General features: G+C 40.6%; 2 protein-coding genes across 8 annotated transcripts in view; one reads left to right on the top strand and one right to left on the bottom strand.

Moving 5' to 3' along the window:
• Positions 1-1,527: 1,527 nt before the first annotated feature.
• On the bottom strand, positions 1,528-24,521 carry slc25a47a (solute carrier family 25 member 47a). Of its 4 annotated transcripts, none has more exons than XM_034287953.1 (6): positions 24,306-24,521; positions 23,323-23,366; positions 23,104-23,175; positions 22,832-23,011; positions 22,059-22,329; positions 1,528-1,840 (listed from the first exon to the last, which is right to left on the bottom strand). In XM_034287953.1, the coding sequence occupies exons 1-6, from the start codon at positions 24,340-24,342 to the stop codon at positions 1,629-1,631; spliced, it is 816 nt and encodes a 271-aa protein (XP_034143844.1). In that variant the 5' UTR covers positions 24,343-24,521; the 3' UTR covers positions 1,528-1,628. The 4 variants fall into 4 exon arrangements, with proteins under 4 accessions (XP_034143844.1, XP_019911592.2, XP_010902976.2 ...); XM_020056033.2 differs by lacking the exon at positions 1,528-1,840 and adding an exon at positions 19,753-21,831; XM_010904674.3 differs by lacking the exon at positions 1,528-1,840 and adding an exon at positions 19,753-21,819.
• Positions 24,522-25,209: 688 nt separating this feature from the next.
• LOC105030675 (mitochondrial basic amino acids transporter) overlaps positions 25,210-25,885 on the top strand; it is a 31,562-nt gene continuing 30,886 nt past the window's right edge. For all 4 annotated transcript variants that reach the window (XR_004574742.1, XM_020056387.3, XM_034287856.1 and 1 more), the window contains exon 1: positions 25,210-25,599. Coding sequence is in view for 2 of the 4 variants with exons in the window: in XM_020056387.3 (XP_019911946.2) it covers positions 25,572-25,599 (28 nt within the window). In the remaining 2 variants the exon portion in view is untranslated. The remainder of the gene's footprint in view (positions 25,600-25,885) is intronic.

Genomic DNA, 25,885 nt, shown 5'->3' with positions numbered 1-25,885 from the left:
AAATCCTAAAATATGTTTTTTCATGAAACATGAAACATAAAAAAAAATGTATGATACATTTTGATCTTGGGTGGGCTAATCACAAGTGGGGGACTGCCTCCAATGCTCTAATGGTGGGCCGTCAATGCTCCGATGTGGAACGTGAACTCAAAAAATAGTGTTTTGAATGGTCATCCAGTTTAGAATTAATTAAAAGCGTATACCCAAACAGAAGATCACATTTGGAAATGACATTTTCTTCAGACATTTGGTTGTCTTGAAAGGACAGAATATTCCACAATGGGGAAGTGAAAACATGTTTTCATAAATATCTCATGTAAGTATTTAGACCCTTAATTCAGTACTAAAAGCAACACTGGCAGCAATCACGGCTTTGAGTGTTCTTGGGTATGTCTTTACCAGCTTTGGACATCTGGATTTGGGCAGTTTTTCCCATTCTTCCTTGTAGATCCTCTCAAGATCTGTCATAATGGATAGTGTCTGGGTGAACTGCGGTTTTCAGATTTCACCACAGATGTTTAATGGGGTTCAAGTCCTGCCTTTGGCATGGCCACTCAAGGACATTCACAGAGTTGTCCAAAAGTCACCACAGCGTTGTCTTGGCCGTGTGCTCTGGGTGGTTGTTATGTTGAAAGATGCATCTTTGCCCCACGCTGAGGTCTTGTGGCTCTGGATCAGGTTTTCTTCAAGGATATTTCTGTATTTTTCATCCTTCCCTCAATCGTGACCTGTCTCCCAGTCTCTGGGTTATTCCTGGGTATGTTTGGTATACAGTGAGGGAAACAATTATTTGATCCCCTGCTGATTTTGTACGTTTGCCCACTGACAAAGAAATGTTCAGTCTATAATTTTAATGGTACGTTTATTTGAACAGGGAGAGACAGAATAACAAGGGTTGAAGACCTATGATCTAGATAGTTTCCATTAAATTCACATTCTAGTTAAGGCTTCATCTGTTCAACCAGGGAATTGCTCATCAATCTGATATTAAATCTAGCTGGCTTGAACACTAAACATTTAATTGAGACAATGCTGAACAGTCAGGCCATTGCCAAGTCAGTATCATGTTTTAATTAGTGCCTAATGCAAAACATTGAGGGCCGGTTTCGCGGACGCGGATTAAGCCTAGTTTAGGACAAAAAAAGTTCAAATTCAATAGAAAACTCCATTGAGCTTGTTTTTTTTTTTTTATCCAAGACTAGTCTTAATCTGTGTCTGCGAAACCGGCCCTGAATGTTGAACATATTGAACATCTTGCAAATCAAGCAACCTATGGTGTAAAGGGAGAAGTGCCTTCTTTCTCAGGATAATATCATTAATGCCATCTTTGATGTGTGCTTTGGTGTGCTTTTTCACCAGTGCTATCAAAAAGTAATCCGAATATTCTACTGTTTGTAAACATTAACATTTTCTCTTGTGATTAGTAAATATGTACTGCGTTAGGTATTGTAATATACAAAAATGTAACACATGAAAACATTTAAAATTAAAATATCTGATCAGTAATCTTCCTGAAAAATAAAGAGGATGATGTCTTTGTGAGAGGAACTCCACTAGCGATTGAGGCCTTTCAGGTTGAGTTAGCAGTGACGTAAACCTGGAGCAGGTTAGTTCAAAAAGATAAGTTGTCATTGAAATGTACCAGCTAAAGTGTGAGCCAATTTCATATGACCGTTTATCCCCAGTTGAACTCCTAGTTGATCTAAGTTTCCTTGGCAACTCAGACCTGATTTCTTCCATACCCCTCTAGCACAATTTCCCACTGATGATACGCCCACATTCAGCGAGTTGAGTCCAGGATAAGCCACCAAACGCGATGAGTCACCCGAATCGCCTTTGCCTGTGAGGAGCAGTAGCACATAAATGTAACAGAGGGGTGATGACATCGAAATGCTGTTTCTAGGGATGTTACAATTATGACATTTTAATTGATGATTAACTGTCGCACAAACAATTGTGATTAATGATTTAATTGTTTATATTGTATGCCGCTATTAAAGTGTAAGCCTAATAGTAGTCTACTGTAGGCCTAAAAATACACGTGATGGATCTTGAGATGGTTCTTCTGATTTGTGGTGTTTGCGCTTTTGAGCACCACCTTCTGCTGCAAATCCGGCAAATTCGCCTCTTTGATATTATTGGGCTCAACTCTTTCGTTTGGCTTACAATCTAAATGGGCCCAGGGCGGTGCACATGTTTTCAGCTTCGGTGGACTACCCCGGGTTGGGGGGGGTTCCTCTCTAGGTATCTAAGTTTGGAAATTGACATAATTCACATGGTATATTTGAGACATTTCTAACATTGGCATAAAAGATTCCTTTACATTGGAATCAAAATATTGTGCAAAAAGATTGTTGTCATAAAAACAATTGCGATCTGGCTCAAATCATTGCGATCAGGTAATTATGCAATAATTGACACTGTCCTAAAATTTAAATGTATATTTCTTTCAAATATATCATTTTATGGCTGATGCAACGTATGGTAAGGAGAATGAATATCTCCATCAGCCAATGCAGCCTGATATGGAGACATCGCAGAGATGCATGGGAAGCATTAGTATGGTAGGCAATGATGGGAGAAGAGTGCATGGAAGTCTCACAGGAGTGCTACAGGCATGTAAAGGTCAACCGCAGTTTGAATAATATACTGTAGACCAGCATACAGGACTGAACACTCAGAAGGACGTGGTTGACCAATGAAGCATGGTATGTGCACCGATCAGATAAGTCTCTAAATAGGCAGTTACCATTTATAGAGTGAACATATTGGTTGGGTTTTCACAATCCTTACAAAGATGCATGGAATGTGAAAAACTGAAGATCGGATTCATATGTTTGTGACCATTTCAAGTGTAAAATGTACACACCACATGCAGAATTTCTTCAAATTTACATTGCTTAGATATGTTGGGATACATTTTTTTATGTTGGGTTCTGATGGGATATGGCAGCAGGAATAAGCTCAGTTATTTTCAGAATGTCTCAACTCTCATCAAGATAAACATCAGTGCTGGAGTTTGGAAAACATTATTGGTGTAACTATTAAGTGTGTAGCATTTTTTTAAATCCTCTGATCCCCGCCCCCATTATAAGAGAACTATGGGAGTTTGGTAGGTATGTCTCCTCACATTTATACCCCATTTAAACAGGAAGAACCCTAAACTTTAAAAAGTAAATGTCTATCTCATTAAATACATTTTAGTAGTAGTAACTACATAACATCTGCAAAGATTAGTAGAACTCATCATAAAGGTGGTACTAACTCATGTCCCACTACTATTTCATATCACTTAATGTTTTTGACTACAATTAGAAAATATTATGTTATTGAATAAATGTAACTTTATTTGTGCTTCGTCAATATAATTGTGAGCTTCTGTTCCGGTTGTTTTTTTTATTTTTATGTAGCCCCATTATGTTTGGTTTTTGTTTGTGTACCTACATGCAGCCTGTCCTTGTCCTTATTGTTTCCACCTGTGCCTTGTTGGCTCCCTCGTGTCCCTATTTAAGTTCCTCCTGCGCCAGTGTTTCTTGTTGGTCATTGTCGTTAGTGTGTTTGTTCTGTTGCTTGTTCCTGCCGTTTGTTCTTTTTTGTATTTTTCTTCAGTTAAACTTCCATTAAACTATGCTCACCCAGGAAAACCTCTGCGGTTCTGTCCCAAAAATATTAGTTGTGATTATTTAATGTTAAGGTCCATCTAAAATGTATTAAATAAGTTATTCTTACTTGATATTTTGTCTTTTACTGATAATAGTTAAGTAATAGGCAGACATGTTGATATTTGAGTAAAATACTTGATTGATCTATATTATATTAATTAATAATATGGAAGTTATGAATGCTAAATAGTGCCATGAGACTTCATTGCAGGAGAATTGTGAGTAAATAATTGTTTTACTTTTACATACTTTTACTTTTAGATACTTATAAAATGACAGATTGCCATATGAAGCAAATAAAAAAGTTACTATAAACTAGGTACACAAAATAAATTAACGATGAGGAATAATTTAATTACACAGGACCCTATATTTCTAGCTTGCCAACAACAAATCTTCATAACACACACCAATTAAAATGTTAACTTAAAAATATAATTTATATGGGTGGCAATTTCACTTTATTATTTTAAGTTTTATCACTAAAATACATTGAGTTCTTCAAATGATTTGTGGTAATGGGTATCTTATCAAAAAAATCTATTGTAAGGTCAGCTGATCACTTTTTACATTGTAGTGGTTCCAATATTTATAACACGTTTGAAAAATATATTTTTGTTGATAAAGGGTTGATTTCTCCTTTAACAATTTTTCCTCAATCAAAGGTTAGATAATTCATACATTTTCCGAGTGCATTGTACTTTCGCAAAGGTGGAGGGCTTTACAAACAATATCAATATTCTCCTGAGAATATTTATCTTCTAATTTTATATCTTCCTTTTGTCTCCCTCTCCCTCCCTCTCCCTCAGTGCTTTCCCCCTCGTTTCTCTCTTTCCTCATCACTCTGCCCTTCTCTCTATCTTCCTCTCGTCCTCGTCCTCTTTTCTCTCACCCTCCCACTCGCTTATCCTCTTTTCCTGTTCTGTCTCCCTCTCTTCTCACTCCCTTTCCTCTATCCTAATCTTTACATCTTTTCAATTTATTTACTCAGTTGGATTTTTTGTGGTGTTACAGGCAGGGAATGTTCTGCTATTTCTATCATTGTATTGACATATTTTACTGCTGCAACTTGAGCAAAACATTAGCACTCCCAACGCAAAACGAGTGGCACAGCATGATTTCCTGTAGCCATGTCTTATATTCATTCATTTTATTTAGTGAACGAATCAGGATGCTGCAATCGATATAATCCAAGAGGACCTTGAAGGAATCAAAATCCATAACACATGGGGATCTACGTGTGGGAATGTGCATCCATAGAGCTGAGGTCTTTAAAACGTGATTTATGCTATAAAACCATGGGTGTTCAATGCCTCTTTCTGAAGCACTAATGGTGAATGTATTAATGAGAGGGTTTGATGTATTCAATCACTTAACAGTGTTTCATTGTTTGTTACATTATGTTGTTCTCCTTTAGACACATGGAAAATACAAATGTTCACACTGAGTAAAAACAATGTTGTAAATGTTTTTTTTTTTAGATGAGCTTATCCCATAGAGCAGTGTCTCCCAACCTTTTTCAGTTACTGTACCCCCAAAATGTTTTTGCACTGCTTTCAGTAGCCCTGAAGTACCCCCTCATGTTAATTTCACTAGTCTATGGTGTCCTGAGTGTTTTCAAGTACCCCCTGTGGAGAGGCCAAGTATCCCCAGGGGTCCTAGTACCCCTGGTTGGGAACCACTGCCATAGAGTAATACTCTGGTTTCTTTTCAGTCTATTATTTAGTGCGACACACTGTCATACATACTCTTATCGAATCTACTCCTGAACCCAATCTACATTAAGGCCTCGTAGAGCTTATTTAGACTGCATCAATTGTTGTAAACACAATTTAATTTAAATAATATTAACATAAAATGTATACACATTTTTGAATCAACGAGTAACTCAATTTCCCTGCACCGCAAGACAAAACACGTGTGGGAACAAACATGGAGCTCTCTATCAAACGTGTGCTGTTGCTGGTGATAGTAGAAGTGCCAGTGTTTTTAGTTGCTTCCCAGCTACGATATTTTTTTGTATTCTGTTTACGGTGCTGGAAGGACTAGACCTACTAGTTACTGTATTCTCCAGTCCAACAGAAATGTCGTCTTAAGAGCAGAGAGTATTGGTCGGAGACGTGTCCAACATTACCTCGGAAGGTAAATAAAAAATGCATCTTTAGATCACGATGGGTTCGAGTCAGGGGAATAAGGGGACATAAGTTCATGACGGGTTTGAGTCAGGGGCATAAGGGGACATAAGTTCATGACGGGTTCGAGTCAGGGGAATAAGGGGACATAAGTTCATGACGGGTTCGAGTCAGGGGAATAAGGGGACATAAGTTCATGACGGGTTTGAGTCAGGGGCATAAGGGGACATAAGTTCATGACGGGTTTGAGTCAGGGGAATAAGGGGACATAAGGTAATGACGGGTTCGAGTCAGGGGCATAAGGGGACACAAGGGTCATGACAGGTTCGAGTCAGGGGCATAAGGAGACATAAGGTCAAGACGGGTTCGAGTCAGGGGCATAAGGAGACATAAGGTCAGGACGGGTTTGAGTCAGGGGCATAAGGGGACACAAGGGTCAGGACGGGTTCGAGTCAGGGGCGGAGCTTTAATGGTCACGATGGTTGCATGTCACAAATATCCACCAGTCAGGGGGGCCCACAAAAACACTTATTTTATCATTGAAAAACATGATCACAATCAAAATGCATCACAATACATTATTCATTTCTTTGTTGTTGATTTTCTATACACTAAGGGCCAGTTTCGCAGACACAGATTAAGCCTAGTATAGGACAAAAAAATCTAGTTCAGTAGAAAACTCCATTGAGCTTGTTGTTTTAGTCCTAGACTAGGCTTAATCTGTGTCTGTGAAACCGGCCCTATATGGTTTAGAGAATACTAATTTTGACATTGATGAGTGATAAATATATGCATGTTTCACGATTCAATAATGGATTGATAGGCCTAATGTTAATAATTCTACTAACAGTGACAATGACAGCAGTAGCTGCATGGCAGCGTAATCAAAATTATTCAGCAAATGATATTAAAAATCATTATTTGAAGGCTATGTGTTTGACATGGGAAATCAGTGATAGTAAGATTCTGGATTTTTTTTTTTTTGAGTTGTAATTCTACTACAGCCATCACTGGTGTTCCCACACAACACGTCTATTTGTTAACAATAGAAAATACAGTACCAGTCCAAAATGTTGTCTCACTTTTGACTGATGCTGTAGATAATATATTGACTATACAGTGGAGCCATATCACATTGGAACCAAGAGATAGCATTACCGGCATGGCTTCACAAGGTATTATATATATACAGTGTATCAGATAAACAAAATGTTCTAGAAGGAGTCACTCATTTCGTGACAACAAAAGTGCACCATTCTCAGTATCGTGCCTCCTTGTAATGTCTCTATCAGCCTCTCATGTGGAACCCTGCCAAATGCTTCCAGCTATAGAAAATACAGGAAATCAAAAACAGTCTCCTCTTCTGAGCCTCAGCCTCCAACTCAGGGAGGTGTTTGCTCAAAGTGCCATCTGAGGTAACACCTTCTCTCTTCCTTTTCCCTCTTTAACGATGGCTAGTTACCTGAGGTGATATCTGAAGTATAGTTCTCCCCTCTTCTGTGTCCTGACTCCCTTTTACTCAAGGCCATCTGACTAACCTTGCCTGAGAGATATCTGGAGACTTACATTAGTACAGCACCTCCTCTCCTCTCCTCCTGCAACTTCCACTTCCCCCCGTCCCTCTCTTCAGTCATTTCAGTGCATAGAACTCTGTATTCTCCTCCACTTCACCTCCTTCTTTTCACCCTGTCTTTCTCTTTTCCTCCTCCTCTTCATCTCCACTCACCACTTCTCCCCAATCTACCTCCCATCCTTGTTACGTGCTCTGTGCATAGCACCTCCTCTTCTCTTCTCCCCCATTCCTCTCCTCCTCACTGTCATTCTCAGTGCCATCTGAGGTAGCAGGCTGGGTCGGTTGGAGCGGCAGATTTACCCAGCAGCACACGTCACCAACAGGGGAGCTCAGAGCTCCCAAAATAGCCCAAACAGCACCAAGTGAATGGGGACCTAAGTGGCGGTTACCGAGGACAGATTCTGACAGGAAAATTGAGCTTTTAAGACTGTATGTGAACAAGCATCCATCTTGCCTCCCAGCCCCCTAAAATTATCACATATTTTCTATGGTGACGTTGGACAGCATCTCGTTTTGTTCCTCAGTTTACATAAAATGCTAAAATATCGTTGAATGCTACACATTTTATGTACTGTACTATTAACATGATGAAAGGGGGGTAGTAGATGGGGCATATGACATTTTGGAACATCATTCCTCTTTGTAGTTTTCTCCAGTATTCTCCATAATTCTGTTTTAGTTACTATATAATGGAGGGATATTACAGCGTGTAGCATTTTTTGGGGTATTGCAGACATTGATTTACAATGTTAGTAAAGTCATGCCGGTTGGGGTTTATGTAGAGCTTCACTCTGAAGGGTCCAGTATACATATTTAGACTACAAATCGAGCGCATGTAAATGGATCTGTTGATAAAAGTTATTTGACTGAATTCATCTTTTATACTTGCTATTTTAAACATTGCCATATAATTGCGAACAGGGACTTGTAGAATACTAATGTTGAGCTGCTTCATGTGTTCATCGTATGTGTCATACAGTAGATGCCAGTGGAATTCTGCTCTTGGCCTGTTCCATTTGCCTGATCTGAGAGGAGCCAAAAAAGGAGCATTTATGATGATGTATCTGTCCTTTGTTCAAAATGACATGATCCAATCTTTTATGAGTTTGTGTGTCTAGGGTAGAAGATCTTTCTTTGTCTGCGCTTTGGGCGTTAGCAAAGAGAGCTAACATTGTCTTTTGCAACGCATAAGTAGGCAGTGATGGAATGTACATGACACATGAAATAAAAGTGGTATTCAGTGTTCAATCTTTCATCAGTCCAGCCTGCAATCACCAGGCTCTATTTGAACAAACCGCTATAGCAATATAGATTTGAATGTATGTCTGCAAACATTTTCACAGGGATAATTGCAAGCATTGCAACTAGGCTTATTCCATTTTTGCTTAAAATGTTGAACTTGCTCAAAGCCCAGAAAGTTTTTGTTGAATGGTGAACATCTTAAATCCATTCTCTCATGGCATATTGAGAGGAAGTTGAGTTGTTGTTAATTTTCAAATGATTTACAAAAGATTACTGCTTATATAATAAACATTGAATATTATTAATATAATATATTAATATTGAATACAACCACTTTTTTATTTTCAAATTTAATCTGTTTACGAAATAGGTCAACGCTGCTATATGCCAAATCCTCCTTGTCCAATCAACACACTAAATGTATTTTATTTTCAATACAGAAATATGTATTGCATTTGCACGGCTGTGCTTGGACAAGCTAAATGTTGTAAATGGCAAAATTCAATTCTCTATTATAAACAAAATCAAACTTGTTAAACTAATAAAAGCTGTCTAGACACACTTACAGGCACCATAATTCCTCTCAGTGGGCATACTGTATGATATAGCACTATGGAGGATTTTAGGTACTTCCACAGTCTTCACATTAGGGGACAAAAAACTATAAAGAGGGGGAGGAAATGTCCAGTCCCCATTACAATACTGCTCTGTAAGTCTGGTACCATACATCTGGAGGAACTAGGCATGCTAAAGCTTTTCTAAAAACAAAGTTTCAAGGCACAAAATGCCCATCACTCTTGTTCCAGGTATGTGGGTACTGTTGGTCACGACTAGATGGACTCCACTTCCGCTGTCAAGATTCACTTTAAAACAAACTGCAATACTACTAAAACCAGCTTTTGGTTGGTCTTAAAGGGGCACTGTGTAGAATCCTGCCTCTAAACAATAACCCAATTTGTCACCTCATCCTCCTCCCTTACTGAACAAGATCCAGAATGATGTTATCTAGTCCAAGATGGTCTGGGTGGGAAGGATAGTACTGCGGCTATATAAGACGATTAGAAGGAGATTAGAAATCATGCAAACGGACTGGTGAGAAAGTTTAGGATACATTCTCTACAAAAATATTATTTGAAACACAAACTTCTCTAGTAGTCATATGCTTGTGCTTGTGTCAAAATCTTGCATATTGCCACTTCCAATATTACTATCAGTGCTTTCTAAAATCAAGCTGTTTAGGGACACCTCAGATATTGCGGCCTTTCCCATCTCAGTGCATGGGAAGGCATGAAACAGGTCAATGACCAATCCAGTCGCAAATGTTATAAAGTAGTGGAACGCTGGCTTTAACAAGTAGAAATTACCAACAAGCTTGTGTTTTACAATTTTGCTGGCTTAACAGCACATGAAAATGGAGGCCCACGTGAACTTGCGGTAATGGAAGTACCATTATACCTTCAACGAGCGCACAAATAGTATCTGATGAGGTCACTCAAGTGGAGGCTTGAACATTGTTTTCAGTGGGTTCCAAGTTAATAAAACAGACCCCTACGCTTAACCCGAACTAACACGTAGTGTGGTAGATAGACACAGTTAGCCAGCTTTTGTAACTTAGATCAGGGAGATCTTTAGAAGCCTGCATAATTGCACGCTGTTTTCGTTGCATAAGGGGAAAAAGCATGCAGGGTTTAATTATGAGCATGCAGAGAACAAAGGAAACATTGAGGGTTTTTCTTCACAGTACACAGTCGGCGATTCCTAGAATTTCAGCAACTATGTCTTTGTGAGAAAGCCCAGTTTCCAGAAGAAGCCTGTATAGCCTAATTTTCACAGATCTTTATGGTGATTGGCGTCTGGTTGGTTATTGTAACAAATGAACAATGGTTTAATGTATAGCCCGTTCCAATGGTTGTACTGGCCTCTCTCGCCGTTGCCTCTGGGGAATACCTTCCATCCATCCATCCTCCTTTTTTAATACCCCTTTTGGTTCAGTCGGGTCAGGATGGAGAGGACTAAGATTTGACTCAATTCAGCAAACCAGCATTTCAGTTTTTATGCAGTTTCATGGTCAAATGAACTCAGAGGCTGGTGTCGAGTGCTGTAAAGAAACCAGCAAACACTACCAGGTAACCTCCTGCACAAGTGTGCTTTATCTTTTCTGAATTAAATTGCAAGTGCATGGGGATGAATGTAGTAAATAAAGACACTGCCTAGACATTTCTATGGCAGATTTGAATGAATTACAGCCTTAAAGTTATGATGTAGGCCCCATTGTACAGCTACACAGCCAGTAATTCCTAGAAGTTCATAACTATGTCTTTGTTAGAAAGCCCAGTTTCCAGGAGAAGCCCTGTGCCCCGTTGTGCACAGATCTTTATGGCTATGTCTATGTTTGTTGGCGTCAAGCTGGTTTTTGGATTAATGACCCGTCCCCCTGGCCCGTTCCACTGCCTGTCCAGGCCTCCTCGGCCATCTCCTCACAAGACCTTCACTCCTCTGTTACCTTTGTTTATTCCTAGACTAAATGCCAATTGTCCAGGACAGTACAGAGGGGGTCACACGCTTTGACCTACATTAACGATGTAGACCTTTTTGCCATGATTGTTATCCTGTGGCCTTTAAGCTCAAAGGGCTTATTGATGTGTGTGTGTGTATGTGTGTGTGTGTGTGTACACACAGAAACATTTGCTCATGTACAGTATGAGTACATGTCTATCTATGTCTGCATCCATATTGGTGTGAGTATGTGTGTGTGTCTGTGTGACCACACTTCATTCAGCATGTTTCTGGGAATCAAACAAGCTGAGAAGCATTATTTGGAGGGTTGCCCCTCCATCAGTTCTGGGTAATGTGATTTCATTAGAATATTTTACTAAACAATAAATCTATCATCTCCTTGAAAGTTGCAGTGGAGAGAGTTGCCGGCCAACTGAAGGATTTGAGGCGTGTGAATATTGAGCAACAGTGAGGTAGGTTGGGGTTTGGCTCAGTTCCATGTGTGGCCAGTAGAGGGAGGCAGAATACCATCTGCAGCATTAATTACATCCACAGCAACACGTTGTGACACTGCCAGGGAAGATGTTCTTTTTGGTTGAAGGGTTGCTGTTTGGAGGAAATGTTTGGTGGGAAGCTGGCTAAACAAATATTGGGGTGAAATTAAATTTCCAGACCAAATATTACGGTTTCCATCATGTTTTAGGTGCTCATTATTGCAGATTATAAATTTTTACTATTACTATTTTATTGGGAACACCATGGACATGAGCCAGAAAGGGACTCTCCAAAGTGTCCTAGCTACAGTAATCTAGTGGCAGCTATCTATTTATTTATTTTTTGCTGTATTTTCAATTAATATTGAAGGGAGATTGTGTTTAATTTTGTGTTGTATTTAAGACAGCCTGGCATGAAATATTAAAATTATCTTTGCTTATTTTACCTACTCAATATAATTGGTACACTCAGTCAGGAAAACAGTGATTCTTTGGAGCATCGTTTCAGTTTTTGATTAAATACAAAATGTACATGTTGGTGGCCCATATATGTACACTGATGATAATATGACTGACATCAGATCAGACCTTAACTGCTCAAGGTTACAAACTCACATTGATTTAGATGAAGAGGAAGTGGGCCAAGGGGTTTCAGATATGGCAGTCACACCCCTCTTCTGCCCTGGGTCTGGCAATACATTCCAAACCCTGTGGTTAATATGTCAACATTATTAAGTGAGTTGTATTCGAGGATGGCATAAATGCCAATGATGCCATATAGACTACTACAAGTTGACTTAGAGGAAGTCTGTAATAATGTGAAAGTATTCCAAGACAAAGTTAACAGTCCCGAAACCGCTTTGAACAGTTCAGTTTCAGAGGCTATGTGGAGCAATGAATTGAGAACATGGAAAATGTCATAAAAGAACTCAGCTGGAGCAGGCTGTGGTGGAATGCATTGCTCTGAGAAATGGAAATGAGAAATGGGAGAAGAAAATTTCAAAAGTGAAATCCACTAGCACCCTTTTCAGTTATGCCCCTCACGTGAGCGGTATCTCAAGTGGACCTTCATCAAGTTCTCATTCCTCGTATCAAAAGCCCCTGATCCTTACAAATGTTCCTATATACGAAAACCAGAATCCCACAGATGTTTTGATTAATTGCTACCAGAGATGGGGACAAGTCACACATGGTCAAGTCCAAGCAAGTCTCAAGTCTTAACCATCAAGTCTCGAGTCAAGTCTCAAGTCACAGTTCAGATAAATCAAGCAAGTCAAGTCAAGGGTTCACCCTAAGCAAGTCAAGTCGAGTCCTTATAAGTTTCAAGTCAAGTCAAAGTACTAAAGAGATGAGCACACACACACACTGTCCTCTGTTTCTGACGTGCGCTCGGTGTGAAGCTCGATTTCAAAATCAAATATTTTTCTCCTCCGGGGTACAATTTTTTGGGGGGACGAAGCGGAGGGATCTTGAATCAGCCTGAAGGGGTTGTATTCGCTATAACAACCGCCTCGCTATACCTTATCCCGCTTATTACATGGCTACCTACCAAATAAATCAATAATTTGACACAAAATATTGATTTCAAAAGGAATTTATTGATTTAAAAACGATTGTATTGCTTCCTGTAAAGAAAATAGTCCGTTCCTTCTCTGGTTAGAATCCTGCTGCGTCCATAGCAACGCGCTGTTTTTCATGGCAACGGTATGAAGAAATAACACGCATTCTGCACTGGAATTCAGCCAATACATGTAATAAGGGCTAATAATAACAACAACCTTATAAACTAATTATTGTGACTGAAAACCTAATATGTAATTACGCTGTAATGATTCTTGTCTGTATGAGTAAAAAAAATAAACCTCTTCGAAATATTTAGGTGCTAGTAATCACATCGGCGCCTCCATGTTAGCCTTTCATGCAATAAAGTTAACTGTTATGGTGTAAGCACAATGCTTTTTAGTTTCCACAGGCAGTCCACAAACACTTGAAAATGCGCACATTTAATACAGACATTATGGCCTACGTGTAATACATGCCCGCTCATTTTAAGATGCCCATCAACATTAAAATTCAGGCTATGCCACTGTTATAGTCAAATTCCCTTACATCTATTTACCAGACGTATTCTGTAATGATAATGGTCACATTTCTATCAAGAAAAAATAAAATAAAATATGCAACCAAGGCCAAATTATGACAAAAGATTAATTCATTACTTCGTTATAGATCTTAGTGAAACTGAATATAAAGAGATTACTTTCTTACCTTTCCTTGTGGTTCTTAAAATGACGAATGAAATTTGACGTTGTTGCATATTTTGCATCTGGCAAATCTTTTTTTATTCACACGGTCCAGTTCAAAGTCCTTGTATCCAAACGATACAATTTGTGGAGCTCGACTAACGTTACTGTCTGCCATGTTTGGCGCGGTTTGAATTGTGCAGCGTTAAAGGCACATACGCTGATTAGTGCTGCTGATGTCACAACATATAACATAATTGTATTGCTGTTTGTTTATTATAAGTTCAAGTCATTGTCGAGTCTTCCACTTCAAGTCAAGTCAAGTCTCAAGTAACTTGTTCTCAAGTCAAAGTCAAGTCAAGTCATTTTCATACTTTGATCAAGCAAGTCACAAGTCCTGAAAATTGTGACTCGAGTCAAGTCATGTGACTCGAGTCCCCCACCTCTGATTGCTACAGATGTATTTTGTTAAGTAATGTGAAAACGTCATGTCTCTAAGACATGTTACTAATTTAGAGCTGGATGCAATCTTGTCTACCATCCTCACAGGCCTGGCCAGGACACGGTGGATAGAGCAAAAGGCCAATGTCACAAATTGGGCAGAAATTAAAAGATGTCTAACTGCTTTTTTACCCTAAGATTACTAAGCCAAAGTTGAAGAACAGGTGAGAACCACTTTTCGAGATCCAGCGTTGTGCCTGAGGTAAAAGCCATGTCAGTGATTGAAATGGTAAGAAAGATCTTGAACAACTGCACTCCTTCTTTTGCTCGCAACTTAAAAGCATCGCTCCTGACTTTTGGGCAGCTTGTGAAAGTCGGATGTATGGTTTAAAAGGATGTGGCTTCAAAGAAGTATAGTACTACTGGGCCATGGTGAACAATCAAGTCACAAGAGAGGAATTAGAAAACAACCCTGCTCCCCGCCTTGTAACTGGTCCCCAGTGACATTCGAGGGGCATCCAACATGAGGCTGTGTTAGATACAGGATCCACCTGTATCCTGATTCAGAGGCAACTATGGCAGAAGTTGGCTAAACCAGGAGAGCAGCTCATCACAGGGGACTCCAGAGACTTTGGTCTGGCAGATGATTAGTCACACACCACTGAAGGAAAAGCTAACTCACTTAAGCCTGGGATTGTGCGGACCCTGGGAACCGCTGTCATGGCTGAGGACCACCTGGCTTTTCTGCTCATTCTGGGTCTAGATTCCCTGACCAAAACAGGAATACAAATTGACCTTGAGGGACACAACTCCTTGCTGAAGATTTATTTCCTCAACAGCTTAGACCCAGGTGACACTGCAGGGCCTAAGCTACTCTAGCCTTTATGCTGCCATGCCCTTGGATCTGTCCACTTAAGGTAATTCCCTCTCAGATTCATCCACATATTTCAGTGACCTGCTCAGGAGTCAACAGGAGTCAACTCCCGCGCCAGGCCACCTGTTGGTTCATAGACGGTGGGAAGGACCATCCCATGCAGACCTCCATGCAGGCCTAGTCCAGTAATATAATCGAACCATCCCAGTCAACGTGACTGTGCCAGTGGTGTTGGTTGACAAAGGTTTCCTAACAGTTTTGTGCTGATTTCAGAGGTTTGACTGAATAAATGATTACCATGATAATTCTTGCTTGTTGCTTCTTGGTTCACTACATTGGACCTCCAGTTTGGCAATTGGCAAGTGGAGCTGGAGAAGATCAAAGATACATCTTTTGCGTTGTATCAGTTTAAAGCAATGCTATTTGGCCTTGCGAATGCTGAGTGACTTCACATAGGTAATGGAAAGACTGCTTGGGGAACTGCAAAGGGGTCAGCTGTTTTGACTATACACTGAAGTCTACTCCCAAACACAAATAACAGCATCTGTTTTCAGTAAACTTAATGATGCCAACTTAACCTTAAACATGAAAAACGTTCCAATTTCCTGAAGCCCCAGTTAGTTTCTTTGACACCTTGTCTCAGGTAAGGGTATTGAAATAGATCCAGACGGGACAACTGCAAAGACCAACTAACCTACTCCCATCGACCTAACCTACTCCCCATGACTTCCTCTACTCCCCACAATCTCCTCTACTCCCATCAACCTAACCTACTCCCCATGACCTCCTCTACTCCCCACAATCTCCTCTACTCCCATCGACCTAACCTACTCCCCACAATCTCCTCTACTCCCATCGACCTAACCTACACCCCATGACCTCCTCTACTCCCCACAATCTCCTCTAATCCCATCAACCTAACCAACTCCCCATGACCTCCTCTATTCCCCACAATCTCCTCTACTCCCATCGACCTAACCTACTCCCTATTACCTCCTCTACTCCCCACAATCTCCTCTACTCCCATGACCTAACCTACTCCCCATGACCTCATCTTCTCCCCTGGACCTCCTCTAATTCCCACAACGTCCTCTACTCCCAATGACCTACCCTTTTCCCCATGACCTCCTCTACTCCCCATGACCTACCCTTCTCCCCATGACCTCCTCTACTCCCCATGACCTACCCTTCTCCCCATGACCTACCCTTCTCCCCATGACCTCCTCTACTCCCAATGACCTACCCTTCTCCCCATGACCTCCTCTACTCCCTATGACCTACCCTTCTCCCCATGACCTACCCTTCTCCCCATGACCTCCTCTACTCCCAATGACCTACCCTTCTCCCCATGACCTCCTCTACTCCCTATGACCTACCCTTCTCCCCATGACCTCCTCTACTCCCCATGACCTACCCTTCTCCCCATGACCTCCTCTACTCCCCATGACCTACCCTTCTCCCCATGACCTCCTCTACTCCCCATGACCTACCCTTCTCCCCATGACCTCCTCTACTCCCCATGACCTACCCTACACCGCAGTGGCGGAGCTTAGCTTTCTCTCCCATGGGTGTGAACCTTAGCCGCAGAGGCCCCCCCACCACCACCCCTCATCGCAAAAGTCTTGCTACCAGATTTCCCAACTAAAAGATAGGTAGATAATAGAAGTATTTAATACTACTCACCCAAAAATGTACGGATGTTTACCATACCATGATGAACAGAAGTGTGTTATTAGGCTACAACAAAACGTACCTGCAGTTACAAAGCATCGCTGCTAGCAGCTTTTGGGCATGAATCATGACTGTAATTCTCTTTTGCTATAAACTGCAACGCTGCTCCTGTCATTGTTACGTCAGATCTATCCATTTTCTCTTGCTTCTGCTGCTCAACAACTTTATTCAAGACGTTTCTCAAGGGCACATATCATTATATACATTTTTGTATTGCTTTTCTTTCTTCTGAGTGCCAGACATATCTACATTCCATTTTTATGTTTTGTTACTTAATTTTCCACTGTCCAGATCCTTAGCAAACGAGCCGACCTGACGTTATACCCAGGGTTGCCAGATTCACTCACAATATAGGCACAATCATCCGGGGACTCAGCACACTGTCATTAAAAATCGGCCAATTATGTGGGAAACAGTTCCATCTGGCAACGCTGGCTACACTCCCAAGGTCACAGATTGGTCGATCATACAAATGCATTATTCAATCCTAAGAAATATAGGTGTTTATGACTTCAGTGTCAACAAAATTGTATGTAGCAAAATAATCATAACATAATTTTATTCTGCTATATTCTTCTGTTCTTGCTATCATTTTTTCAACCATAAGATAAACTTCTTAGGGGCCCCTGTGATTGGCTGTCATGGGTGCCGAGCACCCATCGCACCCATTAAAGCTTTGCCTCTGCTACACCGCATGACCTAGGCCCAGTTTCCCGATAACGTGGCACTTACGACGTTTTAACAACGCACGTCACCTTAAGATGGACTTTGTTACAACTGACTTACGCTCGTTTCCCAAACCACCACGTATGGTCGCTCTTTATAAAGTGCATTGTTAGTGCCACGTTAGGGCCATTTGGAATGGAATTAAGCATGCGTACGTTTAGAAAAATACCAGTCATTGCATTTCGATATAGCTTCATTACTTAGGATAGGAAAATGCAAACAATTATATTTACATACACTCATGCACTTGTTATATAATTTTTCTATATAATTTGGTCTAAATCAAAAACTGTTGTGTTACTTTTAAATCGCCTTAATATTAACTCCTACCATGTTGAGGGAGGCGCTATTTCACAAAAACAGCAAAGTGCCTGTAACGATGGACTAACGAGTGGTCCGGAGCACTTGTTGATTAATGAACAATGTTACGTGCCACTGAATTAAGAAACAATGCTTTCGGGAAACGCACTGATAAAACCGCGTGGCGGCCCCAGAACCACTTCTGGCCCCAGAAGTCTCTGGGGCCAGTATAAAAAATTCAAACCCAGGTTTGCTGACCTTGCCACACCACTTACCAACCTCAAGTGGAAAGGAGCGAAGTGGGAAGGCAGAGAAATGCCAGCTAAGTGTGGGCCAGCGGGAAACTGCTCTGGACTGGAAGGACACCTGGTGTACCCGCAACCTGATCTGTCCATACCATTTCATGTACACATGGTTGTTAGCGATGAGGGCACTGGACCAGTCCTGACACAGAAAACGAATGAGGAGAGTCACTGCCTCCAGAGGTCTGAAAGGGCCAGAGTACAAGTACAGTAACTCTGAAAAGGAGTGTGTGTCTGTGATGTGGCAGTGGAGTGTTGGCACCATTATTTGGAAGGTGTTTGGTTTGTGGTGTTTACCAACCATTCTGCAAAATGATGGACCCCTCTACTTTGAAGGACAATTGGACTGCAACCCCTCCAGTTCTTCAGTGTACATTACCATAACGGTTGTATGACTGTCCCAGATGCTGACTCCTTATAGGGTTAACCCTTTAGGGGCTGCCTAGGGAAGGCCGAAGACTGTTTGAGATCCGGTAAATGGCACGGTGGCCAAAAGTCCGAAGAGACATCTGGCAACATGTTAAAGATATCATCTGTCAGAAGATATCTTTGACATGTTGCCATCTGTCAACAGTACAGAAAACAATACATCTGGCAACATCTGGCAACAATATAAGCCCTTGATTGTAGACCACACAAAAGGGGTGGAGCATATTCCTCACAGAAACAGCAAAACTTCCCTCCAAAGGATAACTACATTATTGGTTAATTGAGAACACCCACAGACGTTCAGCCATTAAAGAGACTCTCCATAAGAGATTTTCCAGCAATCCATAGTTTTTCGCTGTATTTTGGACCAACTACTGGATTGACTTATTTTCGCATTACGTTTTCTTTTCTCCAGTTTGGAATATTTGAATGTACTTACTGTTTGCATTGTGTAAATGGGTTGAAATGTTTATTTGGTATGTAACTTCAGTGTGATATATCATACAAGGTTGTTTTGCCTACTCAATATTGAGTGTTTCTTTTGAACTTCAGCACTTGACCCAGGATCTGAGGTCATCTGTAGCAACTGTTCTACTACTATATATCTTTATCCCAGGTAAATATCAGCTAGATACGTTGAGCTTTTTACACTCTCCATGTCTCGTTAAAGCTTTCCAAAACCAAACGGCCCATGGGAATGTATTATCTCATCCTATACAGTACTCATTAGAGGCTAGCGTAAGGAGGGTGTTGTTTCGTGTGTAGAGAGGCAGGGACGGGTGTGTTTGTTCTCTTGTAAATGCATAGTGGACTTGGGGATAATGGCTGCACTTTAAAAAACATTTTAGCTGCAAAACATTTCATTAAACAAAATGGGTAGGGGCTTACATACATGAATTTGTCAATAAAACTAATTTTAGTTACAAAACAGTTTTTCACTTTAGAATGAGGTGGCATGAATAACATGGTCAACTCTAGTTAATGCAGTGTCTCCTCTTTCCACTAGATGAGGCTAGAGTTCTGTTCTTAAACCAGTAGCCCTGTTATTATATAATGCTGTTATAATGTTGTGGTCTTAACTGATAGTTAAAAAGTAAGGACCGCTGGTTTCAGCTTATTACACAGGTTGCTGTGTTATAATCTTCCTTTAATAGAGTGAGCATATCCAGCAGTTGATTGAGTTGGTTCAATTTATACACATTCAGGTTATAATACACTTCCCAAATTAAAATGTAAAACCTAAAGTTTCAGCATTACTATCTCAAATACATTCTATGCTGTATTTAACAGGAACACGAACAGTAAAACATTCTCAGTGACCAACTTCACTTTAGTGGATAAAAGTAAAATGGATGGCTAGTATATATATATAAGCATCTTCAGTAACCTCATCTCAGTATTCTACTAAAGATGCAATATTGCAACAATACTGCATGATGAGGTCAGAGTACATAATTTCTCTGTCACAGCCAGTGATGTAGTGGAACTGCAGTGACCGGTTGTGGTGCTAATTAGAAAAGCTCCCTAAACTTCCAATGAATTTTTCCACAAAAGGTTAAAAAAAAAAAAATGGTTGTGTTTATCTTCCATTACACCACTGGCCACAGCCATATAGACAGATCATTTATCAATGTCTATGTTCACACCATGGTCATAACACAATACCTGAGTAATACACAGAAAACAAGAACATCAACACAGATGAGTCATATTGACACACGACTATCATCCACGTTGTAAAGAGGTAAACAAAACTTACAAACTGTGGAAATATAATGGGGGTATATTAACCACCTGAGATAGATTGCAATACATGTTTCAAGCTCTCCTCATTGACCGCTAGATAAATTAGCATACGTTTTGGCCATTATTTCCATGAGTGTTTCACACTATGTTGAATGGGTGTCAACAGCAATATACATTATGCTCATATCAATGGCAATAAATAAAGCAACGAATGTCTTCGAATAACACCCACCGATTCCCTTCGTGCTAGCTATGCTACCGCTTAGACAATGGAAGGTAGCACACTGCAGTCACTAAGCCCGAAATGGACCGTGGTGGGCACACAATGACAAAGCCAATGAATATTGACTTTGTTAGGTCAGATTTTTACTCACTTGCTTACTCTCTGCAGCAAGTGACATGCACGATTATATGTTTGACTTTTGCAGTCATGTTTTAAGACTAGCAAAATCAATCTGGTATTCCACTATTAGGGTATAAACTCCATGTATTATGATAAAAATTGGTCTGGCACATTATACTGTAACTTCTACTCCTACATCCTTGGATTTAAAAAAAAACAAGTACTGCAGATTCTACTTTTAACACCAACATGTCAATTTTTCCCTGTTATTTTGTCTTGTCTTTGTTGTACGTAGCCATGCCAACCCATTAGCACCAGCTCCCCTTTGGATCTGAACAACCAATGTTTCAAATATGTGCTTCGCAGCTCATTGCTAAAATGCTACATATTGTAAATACAATATCTGGTTCAGACAGAAAAGGGCCTAAACTAAATAGCTCAACGGAAAGCTCCAGGTGCTGGACTTGCATTAATCCCTTTGTGTTCAGCTGACGAGTTGCTATCACCAGAGAGCAGCTTGCCTAAAATGATTATTATCTTTCTCTGCTTTGGTGGTGGAAAGTCAGGAAAAAATAGCTGCTTTTTGCCTTTATAGTAAGGAAAATTGGCGGGAAAACATTTGAGTCAATCATGCGGTTAATTGTATCTCAATGGTACTGGTATTTATAATTTCCCAGCCAATTAACAACAGCGTGGCTCTGAATGACTGACTTGTGCCAGAGAGACCGAGTGCAAACGCAGCTACAGCATCTTCGGTGTAGCTAATGCTTACTCAAACCCCAGTGAGGCCGGTCTGGTAGCATCAGAGTCTGGCGTTCTGAGAAACCCAACCAGCAGCTCGTAGGTAGCGAACACTACCATATTGACAGGGAAAGCACGCAGGCAGTTGATCCCCAGGCTCTTGAAGAACACCCCCGAGCCCTCCACCCTGACCGTCTCCATGATGCAGTGGATGAAGCCTGTATATCTCTTGACATCCCTGGCTCCGTCCATCTGTAGACGGGCCTTTATCACATCCATGGGAGTACCCAATGTCCAGCCGGCCATACCGGCCAGCCCACCTGCCAGCATCACCCCTGTCCACTCTGGAAACACAACTAAATTAACATATTAAAGGCACTCTACCGGCTAATAATAATAATAATAATAATAATAAGTATTTTTCATTTGTAGACTTGAAGGCGGGGAATTATTTCGAATGTTACAAATTGTTTTAATATGCAGTAGAACTCAACTATTTTCTGTCTTATGATGAGCATTGGGCCAATAATAAACCAGTCTGAAGGTCAAAAGGTCACCTTTGTACTGACAGAATCCCACCCACCTGGTCCTTTCCTCCCGGCTGGGGTGAACCAATCACAGAGCACGCTGTAAGTCAGGAAGTAGGTGGCGTAGGATGGTCCGTCCCTCAGAATGAGAGGTAGTGCCCCCTTGTAGAGCCCCAGCAACCCGTCCTCTCTGACGATGGTCAGCAGACAGTGGACGGGGCCACGATACTTGGGTTTGGGCAGATTGGCTCCTTTCCTGGTTCGCATTGACTCGGTCTGACACTGTAGCCTAACCTTCACTATGTCACCTGGTGACATCACTGTCACCTGAGAGACCAGAATAAATAAAAAGAGGACAGGACATTTTGAGGCTCTATGAACACCAAAACAAAGATCTAGATCTTCCCAAAGTATCTGCACATGTGTGGATTACGTGCTGTGTGCATGTGATTATTCTATACTCGGCTGCCCTAGTTGTCATTTAACAAAGTTACATCAAATCTGAATCAATGTCTGATTGCATAGGCTGAAGATCAAACTATTCTAATTAACAGAACTTTATAGCATGGTATAATTATTTGTTAAGACAAAATCACTATAGCCATTTTTACTCATGTGACTAAAACTCCTAATGCGAGGCCTGTGGGCAGCAGAGGGCCGCTGGTGGCCTTTTGTGTGGCCAGTGATTGCATTAAGCAATTGCATGAAGGTTCGCATTACTTTGTATTGTGGTGGGCCTTACACAGATGTGATAAACACTGCATTTACCGTACAATCACACAAAGCTCATTCTGAAAACAAAAAAACACAACAAAATAACTTTTCTTACAGTAGCCACACCCCCGGCTAGGCCAGAGAGGAAGATTTCTAGTTTGGTGTTTGGGGTTCCTGGTCCTCCCCTCAACTGACAGAGACACTGACGACAGTTCCGGTATGTTCCAAACACCACAGAGGAAGTCATGGAAACCGTGGTAACAGGCAGGAACATCCCTTTGAAAAAGCCATGGACCTCAAAATATATGTGAGAGGGTCATTGGTCATTGTGCTTCACAACTTTACTCAATAAGACTAGGATGATATTCAAAAAAGATTGCTGCTCACCCCTTCTTTAGATAACGTGGTCATGAAACACTGCCATATTCCAGTAAACTGCTTCTGAGTTTGTATCCTCACCTATCAAGGTAAAAGTAGCGTTCAGCCTAGCAAAAGCTTTCATCACCAGAATGATCGTACTCCAAAAAAGGCTCATGGCAGCATTTGCAGTTACGTATGTCATGTTTTTAAAACTTTAATGAAATATGTTGATATTAAAATGCTTACCTTGATCGTGTCAAGAGGATAGCCCACAGCAACACCACAGGCCCCTGTGTTGGAAAAGGAAATGGAATTTATAAATGTTTTGACAAAGATGTATGAAGCTGTCTATGTTTGGCAATACCTGAAAATGAGCAAATTCTTGGGGTATATTAATTCCACCAAACAGAATGTTGTAGTTGCAAAACTATGTTTGGGAAAATTACTCTAATGCATTTTTCATCAGACAATTACATACACAAGAAATTAATGTACGGTATTGTCACAACGTAATTCCACTTACTCCCTACAAAGACTGGTCTGATCATGTTGATATTTGTGTACTTGCAAACAGAAAGAAGCACACATGCCAATAGATGGAAAGGTGAATTAGTAAATAAACACAGCTTACATAAGCATACATAAACCAATTCAAAGCTTTTTATAGGTCACAATATGCGAGATAGACAGGTGTTAGCCAAGTTCTTCCTTTGCAGCTTTGCCTGTCAACAGTGGTGTTAAAAAGGCATTACAACTGTGTCAATTTACTGCCCATTAAGCGATTTACAAAATGTTAAACTGAAAAGTACCATTTTGTAGAGCCCAGGGAAGGTATATATTAATTGAACACGTGTTCTTGAAATGTTGAACATGTTTCATCACTCAAGTCACAAACGTGTTCATACATTGATGGGGTTATTGATCCCCTCACCACTCTTTGGAAGTCATGTAGTTTCCGCAGCAATTGATGAAAGTTCGTCCGATCAGAGCAGCACACTCAACGTAAAACCAATCCGCATATGCGCAGAATAAAACCAGATACAGAAAATCCGGAACCACCAAGCAGAGCCTACTACTCGACATTAGATGCAGATAATTGGTCAGGATAGACTGCGACTGTAAAAAAGGAAAAGCACTAAAACGAGCTGGGAAACTCCTCAACATCGTATTATGACGCATGGATTTGGACAAAATCTCAATCGGCTACTAACTCCTTACGAAGTACCTACCTCCAATGGATCCTGCCGCAAAATCGGCAAAATGCATTCTTTATCCCCCAACAATAACTTGTTTGAAATATAATCAGTAAAGGCTTTTCATTCTTCCTCGGGTGTCGTGTTTGTAATAGGCCAGTTCCAGATGGATTGAGGCTGACTTCAGTGCGTCCTTCATACCTAAATAATACCACGTGTAGGCTATAAGAAGCTATGTGCAGCTATTTGAGAGTTACGAAACAGAGCAGCCGAGTGTAGACGATTTACGTCGAAGTCGTTCGGGTGTTCGATCGGGCTGGATCTCTTACGTGACATAGAGAATCACTATTTAATTCCGTAATTATAATAATGAATCCCATACATTTGCGAGGTATGGTGTGTCTAATAACATTTACATTTATGAAACTCTGAAATTCGTGACACAAGAAAATGTGGACACTTTTAAGGGTTTGTAGATGTCTGTATATTCCAATGCTGTATATTCCAAAAACGGCGAAAAAAGTGTTTGACTCAAGATTTTTGGATTAAGTAATATGCTATGTATAATGTATTGTAACAAGTGGTTGAATCGAGAATGGTTGAAGGGTGATGTTGAATTGTATCCTCATAAAGCTTCAAGCCATTAGAAACTACGTGAGTGTTTAGCATATGGTAAACAATACCAACTTTCTGCTGCGAAATGCTATCCAGATCGTATACATACAGTGTTAATTTAAAATGTGAAATCGAATGTACAATCATATGTCATGCTGTTTAAAAAGTGGGCTGGTATAGTTGTTTTCATCAATGACCAAAAACATCCCATGGCACTGCTGACGCAACCTTGAAGTGGGAGTATTTTCAAATACAACCAATAAGCTTTGTGGTAGGGTGTATAAGAGGGGTGGCGGCAGTGGAACTGTAATTTGATTGGGTACGTTGATGACCTGAAGGAGGTAGGTACACCGACCTCTAATGTCATCTGTCAAAACGTTGGACTGACTGAGGCAGTGCCGTGTTTACGTCAGAGTGGGGCATTAAATTACTGAGGACAGTAGGTCGTGTAGCTAACTACCGGCCGCAGAATAGTTCCAATTCAAAGATATATTAGTTAGTAAGTTTGTATACATTTTCAGGGGGAGGAAGACTTTACCCAGCTAGCTAGATGCAAGTGACGTAGCTAGCTAGCTGGTGCGAGCTCTGTATTTAAGGTGTGCTTGTGAATCGAATTGGCTTTAACAAGTTAAGTTTTTTTCAAAGATCTGAAAGATCTGAATTGCACATTTGAGTTGGAGACTGGGGATGGACTTTCTTGCTGGCTGCATTGGAGGTAAGTTTGATTTGAAACACATCCAGTTAACTAGCCACTGCCGCCAATTAAATGTGAAGTCTCTAGCTGAAGCAAGTTAGCTAGAAAGCAGCACAGATCGGGACCCGTTGTTATCTTTACAAACTGTCCTCAACGATAACAATGTCCCCGTACTGCTTCATCCAAAATATCACCCGTTATCACAGACTCATACTCTTATCCCAAAATCTAATTATAATTTATCTTGTTGGAGTTGACTATTGTGACTTGACATGCTGACAGCACCCAGCGAAGTAAACGTAACCTA

Source organism: Esox lucius, chromosome 18 (genome assembly GCF_011004845.1).
Source record: "Esox lucius isolate fEsoLuc1 chromosome 18, fEsoLuc1.pri, whole genome shotgun sequence".
Lineage (NCBI taxonomy): Eukaryota > Metazoa > Chordata > Actinopteri > Esociformes > Esocidae > Esox > Esox lucius.
This window is presented reverse-complemented; position numbering and strand designations above follow the sequence as displayed.

What these genes read in the sequence shown, in the direction of transcription:
- slc25a47a (XM_020056033.2), bottom strand. Translation starts at nt 24,342, where the DNA reads ATGCATTTTGCCGATTTTGCGGCAGGATCCATTGGAG. An exon ending in CCACGTTATCTAAAGAAGGG is followed by an intron (nt 23,012 to 23,103) that starts GTGAGCAGCAAT and finishes ATATATTTTGAG; the next exon opens with GTCCATGGCTTTTTCAAAGG. An exon ending in TAGCCGGGGGTGTGGCTACT is followed by an intron (nt 22,330 to 22,831) that starts GTAAGAAAAGTT and finishes CTGGTCTCTCAG; the next exon opens with GTGACAGTGATGTCACCAGG.